Source organism: Psittacula echo (genome assembly GCF_963264785.1).
Source record: "Psittacula echo genome assembly, chromosome: 19".
NCBI classification, from domain to species: domain Eukaryota; kingdom Metazoa; phylum Chordata; class Aves; order Psittaciformes; family Psittacidae; genus Psittacula; species Psittacula echo.
Genome location: NC_137755.1, coordinates 2548506 through 2563133, shown reverse-complemented (window position 1 = coordinate 2563133; position 14628 = coordinate 2548506). Strand labels below are relative to the sequence as shown.

General features: G+C 53.5%; 1 protein-coding gene across 1 annotated transcript in view; it reads right to left on the bottom strand.

Moving 5' to 3' along the window:
• Positions 1-988: 988 nt before the first annotated feature.
• Positions 989-14628, bottom strand: part of LOC308228478 (olfactory receptor 14A16-like) — a gene marked incomplete at both ends in the record, with an annotated part of 29222 nt that continues 15582 nt past the window's right edge. Inside the window, 5 exons of the mRNA XM_080631845.1 lie at positions 989-1046; positions 2064-2131; positions 2734-2821; positions 5233-5338; positions 5455-5531. Of these exons, the coding sequence (XP_080487971.1) occupies positions 989-1046; positions 2064-2131; positions 2734-2821; positions 5233-5338; positions 5455-5531 (397 nt within the window). The remainder of the gene's footprint in view (positions 1047-2063; positions 2132-2733; positions 2822-5232; positions 5339-5454; positions 5532-14628) is intronic.

The window sequence follows — 14628 nt, the reverse complement described above, 5'->3', positions numbered from 1 at the left end:
TTAAGTCGTGGGGGAAGGTTGTACAAGCCCTGCGGAAAGCCATACACGAGCAGGAAACCTGGCAGGCGGCGAAATCCTGCCTGCGAGACGCGCCGAAATTGGGGGTCGGGGCAGCTACGCAGACTTTACATCACATTCCCCCCGATAATCCCGGCTCTCCTGCGCCTGTAGATCTTCCAGAGGGCGACGCACCTCCCCATCTTCCGAACCCCGACCTGTTTCCGGATAAACAGAAACCGCCAGAGTCCGTTTGGGGTGGGCTAGCTGAGGCAGCTAGAAGTGCAGCGAGGAACGCGGACCCGGAGAAGGTTGGGTCGAGCCATCGCCCTATGCGCCTCAAGATGGTGCTGAGCAAAAAGACGGAGGGCGGGGCAAGGACACCCTTGGCGGGAACAGGGAGGAAGCGCTGGCTCTAACGAGCAAGCACGGACGGGAGGGGGAGGAGAAGGCGAAGGATACCGAAGGCAGAAGCGACTGGAGAAGGGCGGAAAGGCGTGAGCGAAGGGCGGGAAGGCGAGAGCAAAGGGCGGGAAGGCATGAACGAAGGGCGGGAAGCCAATCAGAGTGGCTATCCTCAAAAATGTCCTTGCAGGGCAAGTACCCCGCGAGACGAACCAAAGGGGAGGAGCAGACCAGGAAGGAGGGGCAGGCAAAGTGGGGGGGAACGGCCCGCCCGTAAGGGGAAGGAAAAGCCCGCCCACAAGAGAAGCGGGCGGGGCCGGAGCCTGACAAAAACATACCGGACACTGGATACAACCGGTCAGTCGAGTTCTGAGTCTGAATCAGACCCTGGCTGGGGATCAGACAATGGTTGGGATGAGCGGCTCACAACTGGTCCAAATTTAGAGCGGCCAGGAACGGAGATAAACAGAATTAAGGGCCAAAATATCCCCATCCAAATTAAAAAGGAATCACGGGGGGAGGAGTCCCTCTCACAGACTGGAGAAAAATAAAGATTGAGTGTGCCAACTGGACCCCATCGACCGCGTTAGCGTTTCCGGTCCGAGTGACGGATGGGGAACAGAGGGTCCACTCGCCAATAAACCCTAAGGATATACAAGCAATTGTTAAAGCAATTGCAGATAAAGGCCTTAATTCTGCCATGGTCTCTACCCTTATAGATGGTGTCTTTGGAGGAGACGATATGCTCCCGTTCGATATAAAACAAACTTGTAGATTGATTTTTGATGGAGCGGGGATGATCGTTTTCAAACAGGAATGGGAGGACAATTGTGCTAGACAGTTAGCCAAAGCAGTCGGGGCAGATCATCCGCTACATGGCTCCAGTCTGCAGCGGCTGATGGGTACAGACCCAACAATGATTACCCCCCAGGCGCAGGCCCAGGGCCTGCGGGCTCACGAGGTAATGACAACCACTCGCGCAGCTAGAGAAGCCCTTCGCACAGCTTCTAGAGTTATTGCTAAGCCATTGCCATGGGCCACAATAAAGCAAAATGAAAGTGAAAGCTTTATGCAGTTTGTGGATCGTCTCCAGGCTGCGGTTGACTCTTTGAACCTCCCGGTGGAAGCAAAGTGCCCGGTTGTGGCAGAATGTTTGAGTTTTTGTTTACAGGACCGATTCATTGGACACCCTCGTGACCGGTACTTCTTACTGCCAGAAGGGGACGATGAGCCAACAAACTCCCTACCCACACCTAAGAGCCCTACAGCAACTGAATACCCCGCATCGACAGAACACCAGCAACGTCAAAATGCCCCTTGCGGGGGGGGCCACGGTACTTTTGTGCGATCATGGTTTTGGGTTTACTGGTTTACATCCTGGTTTACCCAATCACCATGGCTGACTTCCTTGGTATCTACCTTGATAGGACCGATTGTAATGATTGTACTGGCACTGGTCTTCGGACCCTGTATATTAAATAAGCTTGTGTCATTTATTAAGAGCCGGCTAGAAATGGTTAACATTATGTTAGTAGAATGCCAGCAAATGCTTTGATATCGTGTTTGGTTAATGTTACCTCAAGTTATTTTACTTAAATTTAACTATCTGGACAAATCCAAACCCCTGGGAGACCTTTTTGGACATTGTCACCCCCTCTTACCACGTAGACTGGCCCCCTACGTGGTAACAGGCGTGCACTTTTAAAAGTTGGAACTCCCGAACCTCATGCTGAGTGAAGGGAACAAAAACTCATCACAGTCAGGTCAACGTTGCCTGCGCGGGGACGCCCGCTAGGGTTGAGTCTGTCACCTCACACAGCAGTGATGCCTCTCGGAGATAGTTTATCGATGGTCTTCCCAGGGCCCATAAATTCGATCTGGAATACAGTACCTCAGAGAGATCTTGTTTTCAGCTATACTTGTTCTCAACATTCCCTTTAGTTACCCCCGATCTTACCTCGTTGTTCCAATATACCTCTTGATTACCTTTTGCTTAATGTGCTTTATGTTTTCTACTCGAGTTTGTGATATATAGGATAAAATTATTTTACGGTAAAAAGTGAAAATAAGGTTCTTTTAGTATGTTTTCTATCCAATAGTATGACATATATTCTTTAAACTTGTTACATTTTAGTCGATATAATTATGCATAGGGAGGGGGGAAATGTGGGTAGCCAGGGTCTGGCATCCGGAAGATATCGCGCTGTACGGAAAGATAGGGCCCCTCTCCTGATAGCCAATAGCATTTAGTTTATGATGTAAGCAGACAGAGGTGACGTCACGTATCTCGGGTATATAATGCCATGTCACGTGCCAATAAATGCCATTTGCCGTCCACCACATTGGTGTCTGTGAGCTAATGGCCCAGTCGGCCAGGGGTGGGCCGTTGCACCGTTCCCGAACCAGGTCGCCACGCCCTCTAGAGGCAAGAGTCAGAGACCATGGGAAAGAAGAACTACAGCAGGCAATTAGGAGTGACCCGTCCCTGACTGGTACTTGGAAGATGTTGGAACTGGCAAGGAATAAGGATGTCGGAACTGGATAGAGGATGTTGATGAGAAAAATCAGATAGACCTTTCGCCCAAAGTCGTGAATGTAACCGCAAGGCAAACATAGATGTGCTTATCTAATTGCTTGGAAGCATACAAATATCATGCAACCTTTGTAATAAACGATCCAGCTTGTACTGGGCTCCGTGCCTCCCATCCTCACACCTTAGAGCTCATCCACCTTCAACCCCAGCCATGGGCAGGGACACCTTCCACTAGAGCAGGTTGCTGCAAGGCCCTCTGTGCAACCTGGCTTTGAACACGACCAGCCATGGGGCACACACAGCTTCTCTGGGCACCCTGTGCTGTAGCGTACCAAAGATGAACTCCAGTTCTGGTGAAATCTGAAGACATTTATTTTGCATCTCACATCCCTTTTATAGTCTACTAAGTGCTAAGCAGTAACTTTGCTCTCTGTTACTTCCTTATCATCCCGATTCAGGGAAACTACTAAGGGTTACAAATATTTACATTGTTTGGCCTGTTTCTGAGATACACACCTTTACTGCTTTACCTTGCAACCCGCCTGCTTTGTTTTGCTAACTGATCTTGGAACTTCATTGTTCTCTTGACTCTTCCCAAGGCTTAAGCCGGACCAGGGCAAAAGCACCTGGTGTTTTCTTTACTGTTCCCAAGCCCAAAGCTGGACCAGGGTGATAACACCTGGATCCATTTTATAAACTATTTCTATCCCGTCACCCACCCTGTGCCAGTGTCCCACCACCCTCGCAGGGAACAACTTCGAAGATCTCACCTCGGTCTCCCCTCTCTGTCAGGTTAAAGCCCTTCCCCTTGTCCCATCCCCACAGGCGCATGTTCACCACACCAGAAATGAGGCCAGATCCCAGGATCATCCCTCGGCAGCCGCAGCGCTCCGCTGCCAGCTCAGCCAGCACAACTCGCACACCGAGTCCAAAGCAGCCACTCTGGGGAAGTCACTTGAGGTGTTCTTGGCAACTCCTAAAGCACCCCAAGATCACCATCGCCACCCACCTCGTTCCATGCTCCTGTGTCCACAGGTGTCATTGACTCCGAGACACCAAGACAAGAACCACCAGAGGAGCTGCTCTTGCTTCATCCACCGGTAGCTTGTGTTCCCTGGGGCAGCTGTAGTCTCACGGTACCTACACTGAAGGGTTCCGTGGGGTTCTGTGGCCTCGCATACCCGAACACGGGGAGTTGCAGAATCAGCCACGACTGTGGTCCTCAGTCACCATGGTCATTATGAATGCGTGAGCTCTGGTTTGGTCCATGGGGTGCTCTGGAGGTGCTGCAAGCATTCTCTGGGATTTTCTAGGGGTATCCCCAGCATGCTCTGGGAGCACACAGAGACACAGGGGCTTGGAGCAAGCTGCTCTAGTGGAAGCTCTCCCTGCCCATGGCAAGGGTTGGAGCTGGATGAGCTTTAAGGTCCCTTCCAACCCAACGCAGTCTGGGATTCCAGGATTCAGGTATCAATAGCATGTTGAGGAGAGGATGCCTTTGAAGGGAGGCTTGAAAGGGGACTCTCGGGCTTTCCCAGAGCACACAGAGCATTTCCCAGTCTGGAATATAGGAAATATTGGACCAAGGCCGTGCAGCCAAAGCGAGGCAGAGCAGCGCTGCTGGGCTGCAGCTAAGGGCTGTCCTAGGCAGAAGTGGCAAGAGAGCAGAGAACAACTCCTTGGATAGGGGATGCCCTTCTTGCAATGACTGCAGTGACAAAGCCCCAGTCCCTGCCCACAGGGCTCCCCAGTGGGAAACCCAGGTCCCAGCATGACCATGCCACCTCAGCCAGCACAGAGCCTCTTCCCACATCCTTCCTCGCATGCAGCACCCATTGCAGTGGCCAAAAAACCAGAGCAAGAGCCAGGCCCAGCACTCACCTGCCAGCGAGCTCACGGCACTGTGTGCCAGCATCATGGGCAGCACCACATTCTCTGTGCCTCTGGAGAAGAGACTCCACAGTGTCTGCACCCAGGCTGAATTTAACCCCCCAAAACACCCTCCAAGCAAAAATCTACCTTCACGGATACGTTGGCCACAATTTCTGGCTTGGAAAGTGGTTCTAGGAGAGATGCAGTGACTGCCAGCATTCAAACCCACAGTTCCACAGGTCCCACACCCAAAGCACCTTCAAGCTCTCTGGCTGTGGAGGAGGAAGGTTTCTAGCTCATCACCCACCCACAACGTGCAGCTGGAACCAGCCCGTGGCCTCCTGCTGGGACCTGAAGCTCTACAGCCAGGGGTCCCCTTGCTGCAGCACCATCTGCAGCAAAGAGTTCCTTCTGTTGAACCTCACGTGGTTCTCATGGGGGGAGCGGTGGTGCTGGCTCCATCGAAAGCATAACTGAGGATGGCTCCTTCCTGCTGGGCAGTTTTGTATTCCCAGTGACAGCTCTGCCACCCTGCAGCAGTGGAACCGTCAGGTGCACGGTGCAGCCCATGGCCAAGATGAGTCTTTCCGATGCCAGCCTGAGGTCAGTGGAGCAGCACGGAGCGAGTGTGCCTCCTCCACCGGTACCTTGTGTTCCATGAGGCAGCTTTCGTCTCCCGGTACCTCCACTGAAGGGTTCAATGGGGTTCCGTGGCCTCGCACACCTGAACATGGGGAGTTCCAGAATCAGCCACCCCTGAGTTCCCCATGTCCCCATGTTCATTGTGATGCATGAGTTCATTTTGAGACCATGGGGTGCTCTGGAGGTGCTGCAGGCATTCTCTGGGATTCTGTAGGGGTATCCCCGGGATACTCCGGGAGTGCACAAAGACACAGGGCCTTGGAGCAAGCTGCTCTAGTGGAAGCTGTCCCTGCCAGTGGAAGAGGGTGGACCTGGATGAGCTTTAAGGTCCCTTCCAGCCCAGCCCAGTCTGGGATTCCATGATTCTCTGCTGTGCCAATGTTGGTCACTCTCCACTTGTCGTAGGTGGCCGTGACGCCCTGTTCCATTGCCCAGGTTGAGCTGTGACCCCTCGCATGCTCCACCTCCGGACCAAAGGCACTGAGGAAGAGCAGCCTGTGAGGGACCACCTGGAGCTGGCTGGGCAGAGGCTGGTCCCCCCGCGGCGACTCCCGGAGCACCCCTGGGTGCCCAGTGCCATGGGCACGATGCTGCCGCCATCACAAAGCCGTGGTGGTCGCTGTGGAGACGCCCATTGTGACGGGGCCCCCACGCTGAGCGTGGGCTATTGAAGGAGCCAGAGCCCTGCAGGAACCAGTGCAGAGGAGAGCCCTCCCTCGGGAGGCTGCATCTCCCGTGCCTGCCCTGCGCATCCAGGTACGGGTTCTTTGACTTTGCAATCCTCTTTTAGTGTTGGCTTGAAACACATGGTGGGTGCGTGCTCTAAAGGGAGGAGAAGCTGTCAGGAGATGTGCTGGTGCCATCCCAGCTGTAGGAGCAGGGGCTGGGTGAGGAGGAGGCGCTGGGCTTGTTCCTGTGCTTGGAGCTGAGCTCTGCCTGCAGAGGTGCAGGGGGCGAAGCAGGAGCCTTCTGTGTGCAGGAGCTGCTGGTGTCAGAGGTGCTGAGAAGGTGTCAGGGCAGGAGCAGCCCCTGAGCAGTGCAGCTGCTGGTGCTGTCACTGGGAGCTCAGCACATTCAGTCTGCTGATTGGAGCCAGCCCAGCTAGAGCCGGAGCCGGCACGCTTCAGCGACCACGAGCTTCAGAAGAGATCAGGAAAATCAGAGGGGACAGCGCAGAGACATCGCGATTCCCGACAGCTCCCGATTCCCGATGCCCCAGCAGCCCTTGCGAGAGAGCGGCTGACGTCGCAGGGGGCATTCCCGCAGTAATGGCGACCGCACCCGTGCCCCTTGCCTTGAAAGAGCCTTTGGGAGGGCAGCGACCGGTCGCTGCGCATCGGGCGCAGGGAGGAACAAGCCGGTCGCGTTGTGGATCCTGTTGCTGGTGTCCCAGACTGCTGCAGGGAGTGCCAGAGCCTGCTGCTGCTGAGGCAGGGAGGCCAGCATTCCACCTGTGTGAGGTGTGAGCAGGTAGAAGATCTGCTTAGATTGGTGGCAGAACTTAGAGGAGGTCGAGACGCTGAGGACCATCGGGGAGTGTGAAAGGGAGATCGACTGGTGGAGTAACTCCCTGGCGTGCCAGCAGGAACGGTTCCAGGGAGATACCTCCCAAAAGGGGATGGACCCCCTGTCCTCTCTGACAGAGGGGGATGGCCCGAGACAGCCCCTGCCCTGTAGCTGTCGCACAGAGGTAAGGGACCAAAATGATGATGAGGGCTGGAAGCGAGTTCCAGTTTGGAGTCATGGGCAACCCTCCTCCCTTCCTTCCCTGCTTCCCCAGGTGCCCCTCCGTAATAGGTTTGAGGCCCTGGATCTTGATGGAGAGGTAAGTGAGGATGTGGTGCAAGGCCAGACTACAAGGTCACATAGGAAAAGGCGGTCAACTTCGCACCTCAAGACTGCCTCTGCCAAGAAAGAAAGAAAGGTCATTGTTGTAGGCGAATCCCTTCTGAGAGGAACAGAGGGCCCGATATGCAGAGTTGACCCTCATCATAGGGAAGTGTGTAGTCTGCCTGGAGCCCGGATCAGGGATATCACCAGGGCGCTCCCCAGCCTGGTGCACCCGACAGACTACTACCCGCTGCTGGTCTTCCAGACAGGTGGGGGGGAAGCTGCTTCCCGCAGTCTGAGGGGGATGAAGAAAGACTACAGGGCCTTGGGGCGGATGGTGAAAGAGTCTGGGGCTCAAGTGATCTTCTCCTCAGTTCTTCCATCTTCCGGTGATGATGTGGGACTGAATGGGAAAATTCAGTCCGTAAACAATTGGCTTCAACACTGGTGCTTCAGGCAGGGGTTTGGATTCTTTGATAATGGCTGGTTTTATAAGGCTCCAGTCCGGATGATGGCACGTGGGAAAGGTTTAACTCACAGAGGCAAAAGGATGCTGGGACATGAATTAGCAGGGCTCATTTGGAGAGCTTTAAACTAGATTCGAAGGGGGATGGGGTTGTAACTGGGCTTGCCCCAGTGGGGCAGCACTCTAGAATTGATGAAGACTGGGAGGCCTCCTATAATCCTAGGGTGAAATTGGTGAGCTCAGCTCCCTCCTTGAAATGCCTGTACACCAATGCGTGCAGCATGGGAAATAAGCAGGAGGAGTTGGAGACCTGTGTTAAGTCAGGAGATTATGATCTGGTGGCAATTACAGAGACGTGGTGGGACAGCTCGCATGACTGGAATATAGTCATGGAGGGCTATGTCCTTTTCAGGAAAGACAGGCCAGCCAGGCGGGGTGGTGGGGTTGCTCTTTATGTGCGAGAGCAGCTGCAATGTACTGAGTTCTGTCCAGGGGCAGGGGACGAGCGAGTCGAGAGTCTGTGGGTGAGAATTAAGGGGCAGGCTGGCAGGGGCGATACTGTTGTGGGTGTCTGTTACAGGCCACCAGATCAGGGTGAGGAAGTTGACGAGGCCTTCTACAGGCAGCTGAGAGCGGCCCCACAGTCACAGGCTCTGGTTGTTGTGGGGGATTTTAATTTCCCTGATGTTTGCTGGAAGGACTACTCAGCAACCCAGCCACAGTCCAGGAGGTTCCTCCAGTGTATGGATGATAACTTCCTTATCCAAATGGTGGATGAGCCAACCAGGAGAGGAGCGCTGCTGGATCTCATCCTCACTAACAAGGAGGGTCTGGTCAAAGCAGTAAAGGTTGAGGGCTGCCTTGGTTGCAGCGACCACGAGATGGTGGAATTCAGGATCTTGTGTGGTAGGACCAGTACAATAGCAAGTAGAATTGCAACCCTGGACTTCAGCAGGGCAAACTTTGGCCTTTTCAAGCAATTGCTAGGGGAAGTCCCATGGGCAAGGCTGCTTGAAGGTAAAGGGGCCCAAGATAGTTGGTTGACATTCAAGAATTGCTTATTCCGAGCTCAAGAGCAGAGCATCCCAACACGTAGGAAGTCAAGGAAAAGGGCCAGGAGACCTGCGTGGCTAAATAAGGAACTGCTGGGTATGCTCAAGTGGAAGAGGAGAGTTTACAGGTCATGGAAGGAGGGGCTGGCCACTCGGGAGGAATATAAGGCTGCTGCTAGAGGATGTAGGAAGGCAGCTAGGATGGCTAAGGCCTCCTTAGAATTAAATCTGGCGAGAGGGGTCAAGGACTGCAGAAAGAGCTTTTTCAAATACATAGCTGATAAAACTAACACCAGAGGCAAGGTAGGCCCACTGATGAACGGGATGGGTGCCCTGGTGACAGAAGATACAGAGATGGCAGAGTTATTGAATGCCTTCTTTGTCTCTGTCTACTCTGCCGGAGGCAGTCCTGAAGAGCCCTGTACTCCTGAGACCTCAGATGAAGTCAGGTCACTGGAGCAGTTGGCCTTAGTCGACGAGGAATGGGTTAGGGACCAGTTGAGCAATCTGGACATCCATAAATCCATGGGTCCAGATGGGATGCACCTGCGGGTGCTGAGGGAACTGGCGGAAGTCATTGCTAGACCACTCTCCATCATCTTTACCAAGTCTTGGGAAACGGGAGAGGTGCCTGAGGACTGGAGGAAAGCAAATGTCACTCCAGTCTTCAAAAAGGGCAAGAAGGAGGACCCGGGTAACTATAGACCGGTCAGCCCCACCTCCATCCCTGGGAAAGTGATGGAACACCTTATCCTTGATGCCATCTTAAGGCATGTCAAGGATAAGAGGGTTATGAGGGGCAGTCAACATGGCTTTACCAAGGGGAAGTCATGCTTGACCAACCTCATAGCCTTTTATGAGGAAATAACATTGTGGATGGATGATGGCAGAGCGGTGGACGTGGTCTACCTTGACTTCAGCAAAGCATTTGACACAGTCTCCCACAGCATCCTCATAGCTAAACTGAGGAAGTGTGGTCTGGATGATCAGGTAGTGAGGTGGACTGCAAACTGGCTGAAGGAGAGAAGCCAGAGAGTTGTAGTCTATGGGGCGGGGTCTAGTTGGAGGCCTGTATCTAGTGGAGTGCCTCAAGGGTCAGTGCTGGGGCCAGTATTATTTAATATATTCATCAATGATTTAGATGAGGGAATTGAGTGTACTGTCAGCAAGTTTGCTGATGACACCAAGCTGGGAGGAGTGGCTGACACGCCAGAAGGCTGTGCTGCCATCCAGCGAGACCTGGACAGGCTGGAGAGTTGGGCAGGGAGAAACTTGATGAAATATAACAAGGGAAAGTGTAGAGTCCTGCATCTGGGCAGGAACAACCCCAGGTTCCAGTATAGGTTGGGGAACGACCTGTTAGAGAGTAGTGTAGGGGAGAGGGACCTGGGGGTCCTAGTGGATGGCAGGATGACCATGAGCCAACACTGTACCCTTGTGGCCAAGAAGGCCAATGGCATCCTGGGGTGTATTAGAAGGGGGGTGGTCAGTAGGTCGAGAGAGGTCCTCCTTCCCCTCTACTCTGCCCTGGTGAGACCGCATCTGGAATATTGTGTCCAGTTCTGGGCCCCTCAGTTCAAGAAAGACAGGGACCTGCTGGAGAGAGTCCAGCGCAGGGCAACTAAGATGATTAAGGGAGTGGAGCATCTCCCTTATGAGGAAAGGCTGAGGGAGCTGGGTCTCTATAGTTTGGAGAAGAGGAGACTGCGGGGGGACCTTATTAGTGTATATAAATATATAAAGGGGGAGTGTCACGAGGATGGAGCCAGGCTCTTCTCAATGGCAAACAATGATAGGACAAGGGGTAATGGGTACAAACTGGAACACAAGAGGTTCCACTTAAACTTGAGAAGAAACTTCTCCTCAGTGAGTGTGACAGAACACTGGAACAGGCTGCCCAGGGGGGTTGTGGAGTCTCCTTCTCTGGAGACATTCAAAACCCGCCTGGACACATTCCTGTGTAACCTCATCTAGGTGTTCCTGCTCCGGCAGGGGGATTGGACTAGATGTTCTTTTGAGGTCCCTTCCAATCTCTAACATACTGTGATACTGTGATACTTACCTGGGGACCATTCCAGGAGTTTCCATGGGAAGCGGCTCTGATGGTGAAGGAGCATGAGCAAGTCTGATAAGGATCCCTGAGCCTGGAATACCTGGAGGGCTTCCAAGGTCCTCCAGGGCTTTTGCCACCTTTCTGAATGCTGGTCAGGCTCCTGAGGGCTTTAGCACAGTTGCAGAGCACCGGCGCATTCTGGAATGCCCGGTGTTATTCCGCAGCCTTGCCAGAGCCTGCTGAGGCCTCTGCCTCCATCTAGAATGCTTGAGGAGATTCTGCAGGGTTGGTGCAGACTGCCAGGGCCCTGCCATGTTCTGCAGTGTTGGGTGTCCTTCCAAGCGTGCTGGTGGAAGCACTTCCATGGGCATTGCTGGAACTCCCCAGTTTCCCAGCAGGGCCTTTGCCGCCTTCCAGCAGCCCCGATGTGCTGCCGCGGTGCCGTGGTTTAAGTCCAGTCAGTAATTCAGAACCACGTAGTCGCTCGCTCACTCCCCCTCCCAGAGGGATGGGAAGGAGAATCGAAAAAATGTAACTCCCACGGGTTGAGATAAAACCAGTCCAGTACCTAAGGAATAACACAAACCACCACCGCTACCACCAGTAATAATAATAGAATAATAGAATCATAGAATAGTTAGAGACAAGGATGTCATGTCGGACAGTGTCGAACGCTTTGCACAAGTCCAGGTAGATGACATCAACTGCTCTACCCCTGTCCATCAGTTCCATAGCTCCATCATAGAAGGCCACCACATTGTTCAAGCAGGATTTCCCCTTAGTGAAGCCATGCTGGCTGTCACCAACCACCTCCTTCTTTTTCATGTGCCTTAGCATGCCTTGCAGGAGAATCTGCTCCAAGATTTTGCCAGGCACAGAGGTGAGACTGACTGCTTTGTAATTCCCTGGCTCACCCATTTTCCCCTTCTTGAAAATGGGGGTTATATTTCCCTTTTCCCAGTCACTGGGATCTTCGCCTGACTGCCATGTTCTTTCAAATAGACAAGTGGCTTAGCAACTTCATTTGCTGGCTCCTTCAAGACCCACAGATGGATTTCATCAGGTCCCATGGACTTGTGCACGTTCAGGTTCTTAAGATGGTTTCGAATCAGATCCTCTTCTTTAGTGGGCCCAAGGTCTTCATTCTCACAGTCCCTGCGTCTGCCTTCCAAGACTTGGGTGATGTGGTCAGAGCCTTTGCCAGTGAAGACTGAGGCAAAGAAGTCATTAAGAACCTCAGCCTTCTCCAAATCCAGGGTAGCCAGTTCTCCTGAAAGCTTCCAGAGGGGGCCTACATTGTCCCTAGTCTGTCTTTCATTTTCTATGTACCTATAGAAACCCTTCCTGCTATCTTTCACATCCCTAGCCATGTTTAATTCTAACAGGACCTTAGCTTTCCTAACCTGGTCCCTGGCTTCCCGGACAAAATCCCTGTATTCTTCCCAGGCTGCCTGTCCTTGCTTCCACCTTTTATAAGCCTCTTTTTTTCCTTCGAAATTTCATCAGCAGCTCCTTTTCCATCCAAGGATGTCTCCTGGCCTTTCTGCTGCACTTCCTTCTAGTTGGGATGCAGCACTCCTGAGCTTGGAGCAGGTGATACTTGAATATCAACCAACAGCTTTGGGCCCCCCTGCCCTCTAGGGCTGTGTCCCATGGAACCTTACTAAGCAGGTTCCTGAACAGGCCAAAGTCTGCTCTCTTGAAGTCCAGGGCAGTGAGCTTGCTGCACGCTCTTCTCACTGTCCTGAGGATATCAAATTCGACCATCTCATGATCGCTGCAACCAAGGCTGCTCTGCAGTGTCACATTTCTAACCAGCCTTTCCCTGTTGGTGAGCACAAGGTCAAGCATGGCATCTCTCCTTGTTGGCTCCTCTTATCACTTGCAGAAGGAAGTTGTCTTCCACACAATTGAGGAACCGCCTGGATTGCTTGTGCTGGGCCTTACCGTCCCTCTAACAGGTATCAGGGTGGTTGAAGTCCCCCATGAGAACAAGGGACTGTGAGCGTGAGGCTGTTCCTATCTGTCTGTAGAGTGCTCCATCCAGGGAGTCCTCTTGATCAGGCGGTCTGTAACGGATGCCCACAGCAATGTCTCCCATCGCTGTTCTCCCTTTAACCCTGACCCATAAACTCTCTGTTGACTGCTCACCTGTCCGCAGACAGAGTTCCATGCTCTCCAGCCATCACAAAGCCGTGGTGGTCGCTGTGGAGACGCCCATTGTGACGGGGCCCCCACGCTGAGCGAGGGCTATTGAAGGAGCCAGAGCCCTGCAAGAACCAGTGCAGAGGAGAGCCCTCCCTCGGGAGGCTGCATCTCCCGTGCCTGCCCTGCGCATCCAGGTACGGGTTCTTTGACTTTGCAATCCTCTTTTAGTGTTGGCTTGAAACACATGGTGGGTGTGTGCTGTAAAGGGAGGAGAAGCTGTCAGGAGATGTGCTGGTGCCATCCCAGCTGTAGGAGCAGGGGATGGGTGAGGAGGAGGCGCTGGGCTTGTTCCTGTGCTTGGAGCTGAGCTCTGCCTGCAGAGGTGCTGGGGGCGAAGCAGGAGCCTTCTGTGTGCAGGAGCTGCTGGTGTCAGAGGTGCTGAGAAGGTGTCAGGGCAGGAGCAGCCCCTGGGCAGTGCAGCTGCTGGTGCTGTCCCTGGGAGCTCAGCACAAGGGGACCTGCCTGGCTCCGGCAAGGCCCGCGCAAGCCCCCCGGGCATTGCGGAAGGCAGGAGGGGTGCCGCTGGGCTCTGGGAAAGGCCAGGCCAGCGCCGGGCATTGCGCAAGGCTCCAGTGCTCTGCTGGGCTCTGCCAATGCATTCGGGAAGGTGACAAAGGCCCTGGCAGGCGCAGGCACAGCCCAGAAGCCCAGCGGGCACTGCGCAAGGTGGGAAGGAGCTGGTGGGCTCTGGGCACACCTGCGCAATCCTGACTGCGGCAATGCCCGCGGGAGCCCCTCTGCTCCCCAGCAGCAGGGCCAGGACAGGAGCTGTTGCTGGGCCTCCCCTGCCCTTGGCAAGCACTGCCCCAGCCCCAGCAACCCTTGGGAGCTGCGCTTCCTGAGCCAAGGAATGCTGCTTCCAGCTGCGTGCCCATACAAAGAGCCCAGCTCCAAGAGTGCAAACGTCCAGCCCCTGCTGCCACAGCAAAGGGGCCAGCACAGGGGCAGTGTTGAACCCCAGCCGGGAACTCAGCACCAGCAGCCGCTCGCTCAGCACCCGGGTGGGATGGGGAGGAGAATGGGAACAGTGTGAAACCCACGGGTGGAGATGAGAACAGGTCAGGAACTGAAATCAAGCACAATGTAATATTAGTGTTATTGTTATTAATAAGAATGGAAACAACAAGGGGAGAGATACAGAACCAAAAGGGGAAAGAAAGGACCTATAGCGAGCAGTGATGCCCAGTGCAATTGTTCAGCATGTTCTGAGCAACACCCAGCCCGACCCAAGCAGCAACGCATCCCTTCAGGCCAGTTTCTATGGCCTGAGGTGTCATGGGCCCACTGGACTGAAAAGCATTTATATTAGTGTATAATTTATAATAGTAATATAGACAGACAAGCATTTCTATTATTATAATAGATAATTTACTTACATTCTATTACAATATTATAACATTATAAAAATCAGTGAGGGTTAAAATTAAGGTCAAGAACAGGGATTTCGTGTCTAGGGTTTGATTTATGCCACGGCATCACAGCAGGGGGAAGACAAGGACCTGAATGGTTTGGGGGATGCCAATGGTGTTTTGGGGGCTCTGGGGACGCTTCAAGGTGTCCTTCGGCAGTT